Source organism: Branchiostoma belcheri, unplaced genomic scaffold (genome assembly GCF_001625305.1).
Source record: "Branchiostoma belcheri isolate BF01 breed outbred unplaced genomic scaffold, Haploidv18h27 scaffold7, whole genome shotgun sequence".
Lineage (NCBI taxonomy): Eukaryota > Metazoa > Chordata > Leptocardii > Amphioxiformes > Branchiostomatidae > Branchiostoma > Branchiostoma belcheri.
The window spans coordinates 4,575,125-4,591,184 of record NW_017804353.1 but is presented as its reverse complement, the minus strand read 5'-3'; the positions used below and the strand labels follow the sequence as shown (position 1 = coordinate 4,591,184).

At 40.7% G+C, this 16,060-nt stretch overlaps 1 protein-coding gene across 1 annotated transcript in view; it reads right to left on the bottom strand.

Annotated features, from left to right (window-relative positions):
* The window catches only part of LOC109484390 (collagen alpha-2(I) chain-like), a 65,496-nt gene extending 50,694 nt beyond the window's left edge, over positions 1-14,802 (bottom strand). The window contains exons 1-2 of the mRNA XM_019787639.1: positions 14,664-14,802; positions 14,258-14,456 (exon numbers count right to left, since the gene is read on the bottom strand). Of these exons, the coding sequence (XP_019643198.1) occupies positions 14,258-14,357 (100 nt within the window). The 5' untranslated portion in view covers positions 14,358-14,456; positions 14,664-14,802. The remainder of the gene's footprint in view (positions 1-14,257; positions 14,457-14,663) is intronic.
* Positions 14,803-16,060: the final 1,258 nt, after the last annotated feature.

The following is a 16,060-nucleotide window of genomic DNA, read 5'->3' as shown; positions in this document are numbered from 1 at the left end:
AAGTTGTGAGCAACGTGAATTTCGTACATACATGTAAATGAGCGGGAACAAGGAAAGAAAAGTATGAAGAAGCAATATTTGCAGATTAAAGAAATTCTCCCTGAAGCACTGATAGGTACCTTGGAGACATCACTCCGCCAGCATAATGTATTCCATTCTTTGTGCCATGACCGCAAATCTGCATGCAGCCTAACCTTGAACTTGAACAGCCCCATGCTTTTGCATTTCAGCTGTCAATAGAATGAAATCCTGAATTCAACCCTCCTCTTTTTAATTGCACAAATGAGCCGTGTATACTCTTTCCTGGTACACATTAATTGTTCACGATCCCAAGAAAGAGATCTTCCCGACAGTAGGAACAACAGGTGGGACCTGTCCATCCTTTACATTTTGACTGCATAGCAGGTAACCACAAGTCCACTTTAAAATCAATCAAATTTTAAAGCCAACACAGCACCTATTTGCTCTTGGTATCTTAACCCTTGTCCTGCTGGCATTCCTGGCACAATATTTTTCAATAATTTCATGTCTTAATTAGATCATAGACCCGCAATTTTTTTGCCCTGCAGTGGCATACAGTAGTTACTTCCGCATTCGTTGCGTTTTGCTGCGGTGTGATGCGTTGCACGAGAAATACCCCCAAATCGTACCTATACAGGGTGTTATATAGATGGTACTGTATGTGCCGCGCGACATATGTCGCGCACAGCAGGACAAGGGTTTTAAGCAGTTCCTATGCAAAATCATCCATATCATAGATTGGCCAGCATCCAACCATTGTGGTTACTTATCTTTGACTAGTTGATCTTCCTTCTCTGCAACAACACAGCTGACCTACTGACTCCCACCTCTGTTTATTTTGGTTGGACACTTCTAACTTCACCACTCATTATCTCCAATAGTCTGGGACAAGTTTAAACAGATTGTCACAAGTACACACACTCCACCTGTGTTACATGGCATCCCAGTGATATCCAATATATTCTTTGGTTCTGTGTAGTTTATCTGAATTATTTGGTTCTTTCGATTTAATCTACATGTAGATAGCAGCTAGCTCTGCAAGATTTTAGTTTGAATCTCTCCATAGTCACTTGGAGCCAAATGAGAAAGGTAGTGTGGGGTTAGCCTCCTTTATAGACTTATATGCTACCCGTTTAGTCCCTCAAAGGAGATTTGGAAAAGAGCTCTTTTAAACCTCCTTGGTCCCTCCATGGCATAACTCCACGATCCGTACCTCTAGCCCAGTACCAGTGGAAAAAACGAAAATGGGTTCTTGGATAGGGACCAGGTAGCTAAATATACATGGATACATGTATATTACATGCATGTTAAATTTCAATCAGCCTACTACATGTACAAAATGTACTAAACCCTATAGCTACAGTGTCAAACTTGTTGTAGGGGCTGACATTTGTCTCAGACAGTGGGTGGTATCAGTAGCCCTCTGGAGTGTTTAGCCAACACAGGGACACCGCAGGAGGAAACCTACCCCTGTGTGACATCACGTCATGAGAGCCCACTGCTGTGGGGACTGGCCTGCTGAACTGTTGGCTCAACAACCTTGATACATTATCTTCCACACTCCACTTCCTAATGGCCCATTTGTGCAAGGGCTATGTAAACTTTGTTAGGAACTTACATTGTATACCTTAGCAAATGGTTTCTAATGATGAAATACAATATGTTTGTTGCTTTAAGGTTATACAATCAGAAAAAGTTACCTCATGTCTGAATAATCAGCTACCAAGAAGAGGCACTGAGATTGAGCTTGAGGCTCTGCGATCAAGTATTTCAAATATTATTAATTATTAATAAGGTACATCAGTCAAACAAATTATGACAATATAGTTGAAAGGTAAAAAATAGGTAAAGGACCTGTTAGGCTGTAGCCTGTTAAGTATAAGTATCATTGGTAGTAGAGCACTATTAGTTTACAAAATAAAGCTTAATTCTTTGCAACAACTCATGTTCTAGTAAATACACATGATATCAAATTAATAACTCTAAACGTTTAAACAAAGTTTAAGGCCACTGTCCTTATAACCATGATTTTTGTATGATAAAAAGTTGATACATTCTTGGGATGTTATGCTACTTTGGTGATCAGTCTTCTTATTACTGTTTCTTCCTGCAGTGGGTCCATTTAGAAATTAAAATGTGAACTGGGAAGAGCAGATTCTGAAGTCAGCAGGGAGAGGCCTAATCTGAGAAAATCTTCTCCATCTTTACAGTCAAGGACCACCAAGCAAACGGGAAATCTCTCCTTAGTTTGCCCCCAAATGTCTAGTACACAATATCTTGTTAACAAGCATTGCTTCAAAGTTGCACTTTGTACGGGTCAAAAAGGGTTAATCAGTTATAAGCGGCATTACTGGGGTTTTGGAGACCCACTGGGTTGGACTCTCCTGAGATCTTGTTATAATAACTGCTGCAGAGGACAGCTGGGCACAGGGGGAAGATCTAGAAGCTTCACTGTTGAACATGACTCCTCATTAACAGCATTAATTTGTAGCCACAACTCATTAGAGGCCTCCCAAGTCGTGTAGGAATGGAGACTTGGGTTCAAGTGGAAGGTCAGTCTGGTCTAGTCTTCACAGTGCCATACCAGACAAGCCATTTCCTCACCTTTAGGTCTTATACATCAGTAGAACGTCTGGGTCTCAATTCTGGCATAGCCCTTGCATGGTTTTGCCCACTACTAGTGGCCATGGGGACTGTAGTTCTCTAGATGAATGGGATGTGAAGTCATTCACATTGGAGAATGTTATCAAAGCACCAATGACTTTATATTGCAAGTTCATATCCAAGTGCTATAGCTAATTGCAAACTGACAAAGGCAATGCATACAGAATGTATTGAATGTGTTAACAAGTTCTACTTCTACTACTACTACAGTTACTACTACTGGTACTACTACTACACTATCTTGTTGGTCCCTCAGATAGTAAGATCCCCCTCCCACCTTGGCAAAATCTACCTATGGGTATATGCATGTTGTACAGTACTGCACATGTGCACAGTTTTAACATGTGTAGAAAGACACAGCGAGGCAGTATGCTTGCAATATATAATCTGTGGAGACAATATCGAAAACATCAAAATGACCTGGATCCTGAAACATATTGAAATTCTTTTAAAGACTTTTCTCCAATTTTTTCTCTGCTAATTCAAGGTTCTCTACGGACAAAGTCTGTACCATTTTCTGTCAGGAGGAGGGTCAGGTTTAATAGATATATGAGTGGTGATGGATTATTTTGGCGGTGAATGACCCATGACTAAATAATTACTGAGGAGGGGAGGAAACATAAACAAACCAGCAGGGGGTGGTGATAGGAGCCACACTTTATTAACTGCCCAGTCAATATACCAGCCTGGGGTTTTGTACTCATATCAACTGATGCATGAATATAGCAATAAACAGTCGGTTGGAACTCACCGCTCTCTGAACTTTACACAACATGGTACAAAAGATTATCCGACCGCAAGAGGAAATCACCTTCCTATTCTTGGCTTATTTTTCTTTTCAGCCCATCCTGTCCGGTATTTTACAAAAAGATCAAGAAAAGAAACAGCAGGCACTTAGACAGCCTTATGTTGCATTGGAAAGACCTAGAGTGAATGCAGTAGAGAAGAAGGTAAAGGGCAAGGCTGTTGTGACAAGGAATGGTGGATAATGGTGCACTGATACAGGACCTCACAAGTATGCAGTAGGATTTTACATGTACAGACCAATGGTTTAAGTTTTTAGTTCAGGAAAAGAAACAGAAGGCACTTCAAATTGCCTGATGTCCAACTAAAAACACATTCAGAAAAGGAAGCAAACTGAGCAGATGTTGCAAAAAGAAGAGGAATGGTGGTAGTTAGTGTAACTCTACAACAGCCATGTGGTAGAAAGTGTTAGTTTAACCCTCCAGGTGTCCCCTGTGGATTAGTTTGCATCTCCCACTCTGGGATATGGTGACAGATATATAAGTATTAAAGTTAATTGAGCAGGTAAAAGCGGTGAGACAGGAGGTAGGAGGAAAGATGATAGTGGCAATTGAGAATACAGGAATGTGTGGAAAGTTGTTTGCAGATGAAGGGTATTGTGGGGACAAAAGGATATGAGAGACTGTTAAGACCGTGACCTTTGCTTACGAACAAATTTGATGTAACAATTTTCAAGATACTAGTATATCATTCACAAGGTGGAGAAGTGGTAAGAAAAGTGTACTGACCACCCCTCCCCAAGTCTTTTACTGGAACAGCCCCTGACCTTTTCTACAAGTTTCCTACTCTGGATCTCAGACTTGACCTTGCTGGAAGAGTTCACTGACCCTCTGCTATCTACACACAGCTGTAAATCATTGTCACCATCACCTACCAAACAGGTGTGGCCCCAACAGGCTCCGTCAGATGACAGACAAGAACACTTAACAACCTTCACGTGTCACATGTAGGCCAAGGCACGACACAGCATTCCAGGAATACAAGCAATGGCAAACAGTCATCCTCTATATGGTGAAGCGTCACATTTTTTTCTAATGGCTGAAAATGTTGTGGAGCTTGTACTGTAATATTGTTTTTTTAAGACATCTAAGTCCACCCTGTTATAATCCTGTTATCAGTTGTTTGGTAAAAGAAACAAGTACCAAAAGCACATCAGTCACTCCTCACTCCACCCTTCTCTCATAAGTCCTTGATCCACTCCTCATGGATTAACACTGTTGTGACTATTTCTGCTGACCTGACTTACAATGATCCAGCCTTTCCAGCTAAGTATGGAGGTGCTGTCATAGACATCCTGGTTTATCACCTGTTCTGGACCTACTTCTGTTGCAGTGGCAACAAACACGCAGATTCACACTTTTCAGAACAAACAAAAAAGTCATGGCCAGGGGCCTGGCTTCCAGGCTGTTCCAAATGACCTGATCTTGACAAAATATTTCTGTGCCCTAGATGTCTGGACATGAACTCTCATGTCAACCAACAGGTCTTGGACCATTAAGTCCCTACATAGAATGTATAGAAAGGGAGAAAAACTGTAGAATTAAGGTTTGGGTGACTGACTTAGGTTCAGTGGGCTACTATACCCCTGAAAAAACAACGGGAATATAGCATGAACGTCATCCTACATTCTTTTTGATAACTACAGCATCTGTTCCAGCTGACCTTCATTACTAGTACTTATCTTTGAACTTACTACTACTGATAAAACCTAAGACTAAGTAAAAACTTTTTACCCATGTACATTACAGAATATCCCACAAATTCATAATTTGATTGTTATATACTAACCAGACAAGTGGAACAGAAAATGCTGAGATAGGTGTATTAGCTAGCCAGTATTAGAACACTCTAGATGGACTGTGCCTAAGTTCATGATCACTGCCATAGGTTAGAAACGGGACAGACGTTTATGTAAACACCAGATTAGGAAGTCTGGTGCCGCAGCTGGCGGACATAACCTCTCAGATTACCAAGGTCAAGCAACATTGGTCTGCATTAGCACTGGGACAGACCAACATGGCTTTACTGGGCCACCGAGGTGATACATCTCAATAGAAGAGGGCCTGCAAGCCCTTTTTCGTAAGGCGTAATCAGGCCGTTTTAGACTTCGTAATTCGTAGGCAGCCTCCGCAAAAATCAACATAATTCGTAATTGGACATTAGCCAAAAATCGTAAAGTCGTAATCAGCTCTGAGACTTAAACGTATATAATTCGTATATAGGCGGCGAAAATTTTGCGTAATTCGTAATCACTACCCCCCCTTGCAGGCCCTCATAGAAAAGGTGAAGACTTCCATGTCCCAACTGTCTAAACATGTAGAACAGAGTGTGCCCTAAATTTGTCACTGGTCACACAACTTTGTCACTTTGACTTTACTTTGATTAATCTTTTGAGAAACAGGTCTTAAACAAAAGTGGTAAATAAGGGCACTCTCAGTACCAAATCTTAGAATACTAATATGCAGTGATATATACAATTGGTAAGAATATTAGGGTTCTGATGATCACTTGGTAAATTGACAAATGAGGAATATTTTGATACCAATATAAATGGGAAAAATCCTGCATTTGGTAACAAAATTGACCTCAGTATTTTTCTGGCCAGCTTCTCAAAGGACTCTTTCTGAGAAGCCATGATCATTCCACCAAGAAGCCAGTTGTCTGGAGAAGCTGTCTTCTCCTAATCAATATTTACTCTCCACATTTCCTTATCTAATCATTGTACTTAACCTATAAGTGTGGGAAGCAAGGTCAAGTACCCTTAAGCAAAGTGTACATGTAGGTGGGGCTTGGCTTTACCGGCCATCCTGTTTGTCTATAAAGATTTATTCTTTCCTTGACCACCTGACCTTTTCAATAGAAGACCTTTAGAGAGTCTATGTTGATGGCAGGGTCTTAACATATTAAAAGATGTTAAGGTTACGGGTTGAGACTTCTTATCTTAACCATGAGGACATTCGCTCAAGGTCATGGCCCTAGAGGTCAACTTTAATGTCCTGAAAGAGGCATGGTAAGGAAGAAAGCAATGTTTCCGTTATATGAAGGTGACATTAAGGAAATTAAGTTTTAATGAAAAGCATGTTGGCCTTCTACAAGGTCATATGTAAGTTAGGAATCTTTGTCAACCTTGTTTAGGCTACAAGACAGAAGTGACCATGATACAGAGGACCAATAGGGTTATGACCTATTCAAAAGTTGAGAAACCCTCTTAGATGCAACTTTTTCAAAAGCTCTTTATTCAGTGGTCCATTGTACACTTCAAGACTTCACTTAAGAGTTCAAGACTGACCTAGAAGTACAAAGCATAATTAGAGAAAGTTGTGATGGGAGAGGAAACATGTAGGCAGAAGTCCCTCTCAATAAATGTCCTACCAGTATTGGTATCCCAAGTACGGTATACTTCGTGCAAACAGAAATTGTCATAAAGACCACCTTGTTTTATTGGGTATATTCATGTTCCATGAGTTACAAGTATTTTTGTGACCTGGGACCTTCCAACCCATCAAGATAAAGTGGACTCTTTTGCCTTGTATTTCGTCCTCTTCAGAAATTGACATGTGGAAGGGATTTGCATTGTGATGACTGACATTACCCAAAATAAGTGCTGAATATCAAGACAGCACTTGGGTGATACAAGATCAAACCTAGGCTTCAAAGTCAGTATGTTTTGAGTGTTCAGTCAATGTCAATGTTGAATCAACATTGTCAATGTAATTTCTGACAGTTTTTAAAACTCCAAACATGTTATATAGCTATCCTTCTTTTCCTTTTCTATTTTATGCTTCACCTGACAAATCTGTTCCCGTTTTGTTACGGTACTAGTAACTTAAGTTGTAAAGCCTTAACAGTCGTACCTATTACCCAGTACACGTAAGGACACTAAAACGACATTTACAGGAGAAGTTTGGGCCAAAACCATACAAGGTTACTTACAGTATAAGTACTTCCAAATGTTGAGTTCGGGTAAACGGATACAGATGGATTTTAAAAAAAGCACTGGAAAGATGAGAGATTTATCAGCTATATCTGCAGTACCATTCTGGTTATTGGAGTTAATTACATCAAATTAGGACATGCTAACTGACAAAATCAATGAGCTACATGTAAATAAATTCATAAATCAGCCAGTATTGAAATAAACCAGGAGATTGTATGATCTGTTGACCTCCTGTCATTCTGCCTGTCAATCTTCGTTTCCCCTCACCCACATGCTGTCAACCTAATCTGTCCAGACAAACATACACACAAACCCACAGACAACCCATCCAAAACAATACATGTACTTCCATACCCGGAAGTACCAAACTTTGCAACATCTCATCAGCACATGAGAGTTGCAATTTGGCAACACCAGTGAGTGAGCAGAAATTTTAGCATGATGAGACAGGACCAGTGATCTCCATCAAAACAGATACATTCAAGAAAATGGTAAGGGGAACATCGATCGTTGACGACATGTAGCAATACAAGAATTGCAGAAGGTAACGATTATGAATCGCCACAAGCTTTCAAGATGTCAGTGGTTAAATTGGGAGCCTTACAAGTTGTAGACCTGGAGTCTGGCTTATTCCCATGAGTTATGGTCATAAACATTAACCTTCACAGTGCTAAGGCTGATTACCCAGGTGTTATGATTAGCCTGAGGTAAGGTTAAACTATAGTAGACATGATGGTTACCATTAGTGGTCTGCTGTGTGTCTAGACTAGATGACACTGTTCAAAGTCACCGCTTTTCCCACTGTTTGGGTAACCCCGGGGTTGAGTCAAGAGATGAACTTTCTCTTGAGGAAAGGATGAAAAGTGTTTAACTCTAACACCGTACACGGGGCCTGAACATTCCAGCACCTGATGCCACAAAACTCTTGTTCCCGTCCCCTGACCCAGGCCTGCTCTGGAAGGCACAGTCTGCCCTACTGCAACCCAAGAAAGGCTGGGGACTGTTTGAGGGGAGATCTAATTGAAAACACTTATCAAGGACTGTATGAAAGGACAGTTATGGAAGGATGAAAATAACTTATACCTTATTTGGAGTGAGCCTGGTTAATTTCTCATATGACCTTAAAGCTCAAAAGAAATATTTGGGATAGCTAATGAGACAAGGCCTGCCAATCAGGCCATTTCTTCTGGGAAAGGTCTAGAGTCTAGAGAGGTATGGAAAATTCTACATATGAAAACAATATATGGACATGAATAATATCATTTGAGACTAGAACCCAAAAGGTGGCAAGTATATGTCAAGTTCAGAGTTCAAGTTCAGAGTAGAAGTTCAGTCTAAATTCTAAACTCCAGATGGAAGTTTAGACTAGACCAAGAGCAACAACCACTTGTACGTCCTTGACTCTACTCAGTTTGCCACATTCTTTTGCCAGTGAACTCTAAAGAGGACTGATAGCAAACCTATCCTGGGAGGATGTTGTGCTTCATGTTGGGACACAGAAGCTGTCCACCATGATATGCCATATTACTAGAAATATCTGCTCATAGATTTCAACCTTCTCCTTGCTTATACCTTCAAAATGCTTCCTTGGCAAGAAGAGTACCTTACACTTGTATGTATATCAAAATTTACAAAATAGAGGCATTGGCTTTGCCGTTACTTAAATCGGTCATTAGCTATTAAGAAGAACTTTTCAGAATCCCCCTACACAAGAGAGAACTTTTCTGTGTGTCTTCATTGAAGATATCTCCAGCATGCGCAGCCAAATGTGATTAATACTGCGGACATCCTTATTGATAGATCTGCATTGTAACAAACAATTAGATTGTTGCATTTAATTATGAGCTTAACAATCAGATCATCCCTGTCAATTTCAGTAGTCTCACACTGGTCAAAATTGGCTGGGGATAGGTCCTGTTTGTTGTCTCTCACAGATTGGAGTTTTCTGGAACCAATCACGAGAAAATGTCCTGGTTTACCCTGGGTGACAACCTTTGGTTTGACCTTGTGCAATGTTTTAAAACAGTTGTTCTAATAGGGTCAGGTGCAGGAAAATGGAAAATAGGCAAATAACAGCATTTCAGATACAGTTTTACAGATGTCACTGATTAAGGTTTATGTATATATTTAACTAAACTTATGATTTTCTTTAGAAAATGTACAGTATGTCAAACTTTCAACAAAAACTATCTAAGTTTGTCACCTACTCCTTATCTAAGAACGAAAGGTAACTTGTTGCATGCATACCATGTCCACATCAATAGATGGCAAAGAGGTGTCTACTCTGTTCTTTGAACTCCTAGACCAAATTCCTCGACCAGAAGAATGCACTTGTAAAGATTTCTCATTCCCCACAAGACTACCAGTCTGGCCAAAGCCTGCAGTTGCACACTTTGATTTACATCCCAGCACTTAGACTACTTCAAACTCTTCCCTCACACAGCTGTCTGTAGCCAGCAGTCACAAATTGGAGGAAATACCTCTTCGGGAAGTGGACCTTATACAGACTAATTTACTGCGCACATTGTACAAAGGACTGTCGTGAACTGTTTCTTAGTAGGATGGGGTACTGACACTACATCGTTTAACGTGTCTACAACTGCTCAATAAGGGCTAAACATGATCTTTTTAACGATCACAATGCAGTAAGTTATTACCTAAACATTTTTAATTTCTCCTAGAATTTTGCCATCAACCCTCAAGCACCACACATTCTACATGAACTCTTACAGGGGACTTGCCATTCACTTAAACTTAAACTTCAACTTTGGCATGCTCCTAACAATTGACACTTTCAGATTTGTACTCCACAAGAGATAATTCGTCACTCTCGTCTGGTGATTTCTGAACCAGTCACTGGGAAACTTTCGTCCCATCGATGTACTTGTCCATGTCAATAGAAGACTGCCAAAAGATCGTTGGCAGAGACTCAGAGAGATGAACCACTGTTGTCAACTCTTGGCACCATCCTTCAGTACTAGTGATGAAACAGTTTCCTGTTTTGTATAAAGACCGATAAGGACAGATTGTGACAGAGAATCAGACAGATTACCCCACTGCTTGGGTTAAGAGATCATAGCTTCTACTGCAGCAGGGGAGCCGCCAGTCACTTTCTTAGAGGTTTCTGAGTAACAGGGCCCCTAATAGAAGCTCAATGGAAGATTTGAAAGAAAGCGCCAAACATTCAAAAACGTTCACAGTTTCCTAAACCTGAATCACACAGATTATTACATGTAGTTAACTGCCACCTGTTAATGCACACCGCAAGTTTCTAGGTGCAAGCTGCATTTAATAGGCCTGGGTCATATAACGTTATACCTACTTTCATGTTAAAAAGATATAGATTCTTTTAATGCAGCAACTTTTCACAGGACCAAAAACAATCTCTCAATCAGATGACAACAACCAGTAGCCTGAATTTCATGACTCTGATCTCTGCTGACCCCTAGGTCAGAATGTGAACCATCCTCCTACCCCCCACCTTGTGATCCAGAAAAGGACTTGCTAACCACATCACTGCAGTTATGTCTGTCTGACATTTAGGCATCTACAAGTGTACCACAGGCAACTTGGTGAAAGCCATTATCCTCGATTTCCTCTGCCTGGGCATCAAAAGAAACTGCTGGCAAAATGTGCGTCACACTTTTTCTTTGTAAGCAAAGACTGTCTGTCGCAGTTATTTTCATAAGACTGGAGCCTTGGCACTTATCCCAGATGAAGCAATGTTGGTTATTCCAGTGCAACATGGACAGGATGACCTACTTACTGCTAAGTGTTGACAACATTGTAATCCTAGGAGGTTTCCAGAGACCAAAAGTAACCATCAGGAACCACCACAAAGAAGACAAGACATCCTCTCTGTCAGGGACAACAAATAAGGTGACAATGAAGAGTGTAGATCTGGCAGGAAGACAACATAGGGGAACCTTTCACTTCTGGTGACTCAACTTGGCACTATTCTCTGACAGGTTAAGTGATAGTGTCTTTTAGGCATTAACATTTTCTAAAAAATGCTTATACAAGACAATCATGACTTCTGCATTGTTACACATGTTGTAATTATGTGGTACAGTTATTCAGTGAATAACTCAATAAGCCCTTAAACATCCATCCTCACTTGCTCTGTACTACTCCATCAACTCAGTTGTCAATGATTCAACACCAGTGTCTTGGTGCATCCCTATCCATCATCACACTCTCTAGTGCACATTTGCTCAATGGTGAATGATTCTTGGATTTTTGCTATACAGTTGCACACCATCACCAAAGCATCAGACATGTCAGAGGAAAAAAATAATATCTCCTGTCACATCAACAGTTTGGTGGATAATCCAGAACACAAATATATTATTGTAAAAAAAAACTGGAAATGCAGATACAAACTCAGCTGACTCTTGAATCTGTTTTATGTTCTTTCTGGCTCACACAGTGCATTTGCCAAATGTGTAACAACAGCCGTCAATCCCATCTTGTACCACACAGCATCCCTGACCCACTGTTCTGCACTACATGGCTAATAAAGACAGACCTACGTTTTAAATAGGAGTGAGGGGCTGACCTTGCATACTTCCACAGTCAATGTACAAAGGACTAGCCAAGATTTCGCATGGTCACGGAGACTTGTACCTGCCCCAGGTTTAAGGAAGTTGATTCAAATCAGCTGTGAAAAATGCTAGGTGTGAAGTGACACAGGTTATACTCCCAGGAGGGCAAAAAACTGCTTCAATTTTATCTCAAACCATGTGTGAAGGGGCAGACAGTCATTGATACCTTGCCCTCATTCTGTGCTTCTATGACATGTGTATGATGGACAATCTGAAATCCAAGTGCAGCAAAATCATTACTGCTTTTAATTTTGATAATAATAATGAGACTTAGGAGCTCTCAACAGAGAAAAAAAACAGGGGCTTTAACATACAAATATTTAATCTAGACATGTAAATGTATGTCTTCCAGCCCTTGCTATAACTATAGAGAGATACTGGAAATGTTCAGGAGCTGCATAAGTGAATGGCATATCTTAAAGTCTGTGGCACATCTAAAATGATCCAGTAGTGGTGTACTTGACAGCAGTAAATTTCTTACAAATGTGGCCTAATTTCCGACCTGTCTCTTTTTCACTAGAACAACACCAGAGAGTTACTCGCCTCTGATCTTTAATGAGAAGGTGTAAGGAAATGTAGGTCACCATCAACAGGTGCCACTCATGATCAGGATGATGTTACCAACAAGAAAATAACTGGTGTGCAAAGCTTAAAGTTTTAAAGAGTTGTTTGTATAAAGAAACCACCGCTATTTAAGAAAATCAACCAGACAAAACCAGTAAAAACTAATTCTGTTTTCAAATTTCAGCATATAGCACATAGAATGCAACCAGATAGGCAGTTCTGTCAGGCATAAATTGCTTCCTAAGCCTGTCCTTGAAATGTTTGAAATGCCAACAGTTATTAATTTATTGAAGTTAGAAATGCCAGTCTGGCTTTCCTTGACAATTGTCACATTGAACAGAGAAATGCATGCTGTTTCACTGGACAAGGTCAAAATACATGCACTAGACACTGAATAGGTAATGGATTTAGTTTGTAAAAGGAATAAAGGAAGCCATCTACATCAGGACCACCAACCGTCATTTAACTTTTCCCCTTGTTATAGTATTTCAAACAAGTCATGCGTGACCTTGAAAATGTTGGTTGCAAAAATCATTGGCTGTTGCAAAAGAATAGTTGGAAAAAGGCAGCTTTTGTTAAATCGTGCATGAACAGAACAGTCTTACTGATGAACTGTGTCAGTTAACAAGATTATCTTAAGCATCTAATGAGCTTGCATTATCAACATTCCTCCTCACTTATCTTCTTAAAACTCAATTATTTCTGCTTATGTTTGACTCTGGCGTGGAGTCAGGTTTTTGGGGACCTGAAACTCATAATTACCGGAGACAGACTTCAGGAGAATCCCTTAAGAGCGTGATCCAATTAGTTTGGTACCCAGATGATTGGAGATGATATGCCTGATTTTCTGCAATCATTAGACATAAAAGGCCTGTTTTAGAACTTCAATAGGTGCATTTAGAAGAACTTGAAAAAGCTTTTAGAGACTTAAATGCTAGGATTGTGCCCAGGAGCAGTGGGACAAACAACTTTGACGTGGTATGGACTGCGTTGCCACATATGGGAGTGGATATTAAATGCTATTGTTGGAAACCTGCCAGGAAGCTAGCTATTTGAGTGGTCAACAGGAAAATGTGTACAAGCACATGCAGATGCCAAGAGCAACGAATATCTGCATTACACTAGTATTAAGAAAGGTGGCTAATAAAAGGGTTTACACATGGACAATATCAAGTTTTTCTTTTGTCACAAAATCTATAGATGAGATATAAAATTACTCAAGCAGAATACTGTAGTCATTTTAAAATCAATGAAAATGTTCCTGTACAGTACAGTAGTGTATTGTTTAAACTTTTGGAAGGCTGTATTATGAACTTTCTAGAAGTCAGGCTACTTTGTACTTTGTCACGGAAGTTCATATGAGGTCAGACACAAGGTTATATTCTATTTACAAAAGGGATATACTTTCCAATATCGCGTTGAGCCCACGAAATCTCTAAATACCAACCAATGCTCGGGTATCAACTTCACCAAATGCGCTAACAAAAACACATGGCGAAAGAGAAGAAAAGCAACAGGTGTCAGATCTGACACCTTCTCACTTCCCAACACTGGACACACAACTTAAAGCTTCATCGACCCCTCTAGATTCTTGTAGGGCTAACAGCTGTGTTTACATTTTATACAAACGTCTATCTGTAGGAAAGGGAAAGTGTGTACTCACCTGAATACTGTATGGGCTCGCTCTCTCCGCAGGCGTGAGCCAGGAATATCCTGTGCGCCCAGTAGACGGTCAGCGCCAGTAGCCGGCCCCACGGCGCCATAGCGCGGCGGGCGGACACACGGCTCTCCCTGACCGGGCACCTCTCTACACTCCTGCCGCACGCGTCGAGTCTAGGTCCTCGCAGATCCTATCAGAAAACCTGCAGGAAGGCAGAGTGCGATTGTAGGTCAGGCTTCAGTCCAGACCTCGCCATCTGTTAGTTCACAAACTGACAAGAATAATACACACGAGGTAAACATGCGGAACTGTCCCCCATCAAGTGCAGTAAATCTGCAGGCCCGAGCGGCGCCCATGTGCACATTTATTTCGTCCTATCTCGCTTGATTATTCCTAAGAAAATACTCACAAGGCGCAAAAACATGCTGCTCTCTTGATAAATAACAGGGCACAGCAGCCAATCGACTTGGACATAAGTAACTAGGACAACATGTTTCCTACAATATTCCCCGACTTGGCGACCACGTCTCTCCATCCTGACTTGTTGCCAAAAGTTTGCCTGTTCGGGACGGTCCATGTTTGGGATGGGGGTGTCGTTCCGAACCTTTTCTTCCTACTTTGGTACTCTCCAAGCAGAGGTTTGGGGTTTGGCTTATTTTGGGCGCATTTTGGTATCTTTTTACGCTTTGGGTTGGCGTAAAAAAGATATCAGTGCAAAAAAAGAAAGACCTATAAAAAAGCCTGAAAACACACCAAAACCCAAACCTCTGCTCGGATATTATTTTGTTTTCTTTGGTTATTTTTCTACTTCACCACTAAGGAAGTGAAGAATTATATTGGCGTATCTGTCTGTGTCTGTAGTTTGTGTGATTAAATATGCGAAGGGGAAGTCAGCCAACTTTGCAATAATTTCCTTTTCTATCTTACATTGTTTTGCCTTCAAGGTCTTCAACGGAGATAGAATATAGGCCCGCTTTGTTTGAAAAGGCACGTATTGAATTTCTAGGACTGCCGATAAAACATTACATGAAAGTTTTACTTTACTAGAATTAATTGGTCTCCGCGATCAAAGATTGTGTGCTTTCATAATTATCCATAAACCCTGTGACCCAACCGTGCTATTGTCGGAATGTACCATTGATTGCGGGAGAGATATATCGTTACAGAAAGATTCCCTAGCCACGATTGTTGAACCAGCAACTCCGTAAAAACGAGATCAAGCGCCCTCCTTTTGCCCCCTAGCGATTTGGAGAACGCTTATCAATGAGATATCTTCATCGAGATGGGGAGATTACAAGCTCGGTTGGGAAGCAGCCAAAGGAACGGTGCAGAGACGTTTACAAGTTGGATGTTCCACGAAGGAATGACAAGGCCCTTGGCATATCAAGACCCAACAAGATCTGGCACACTTCAAAGACTTGTTATCTCACCCAAGATAACCTTACTTCCAATGCCAAGGTTTCTTTACATCATCAGTACATATCTCAAGGATCCAGTCGGTCAACAGCGATTTTTGTTGAAACAGCCCAGCCCAAGGACGGAGTCCCTATACACAGACGTCGGCAGAGCTAGAACAGACCAAAAGGACAGTTGACTATCTTGAGAGGGGTTACTAGCTTTCTATAGCTTCCTATTAAAAGCAAAGTATTACAAAAGAGTTGGTCAGCTTGAAATTGAATCAACTGGTCTCATTGACATGAAGCTGTAGGATATTGGTGCTTCAACCATCAAGCAAAATGCATGACGCAAACTGAAGGGCGACTCAGACATCAGACATGTCGTTGCCCTAGTCTGAGGTGCTAACAT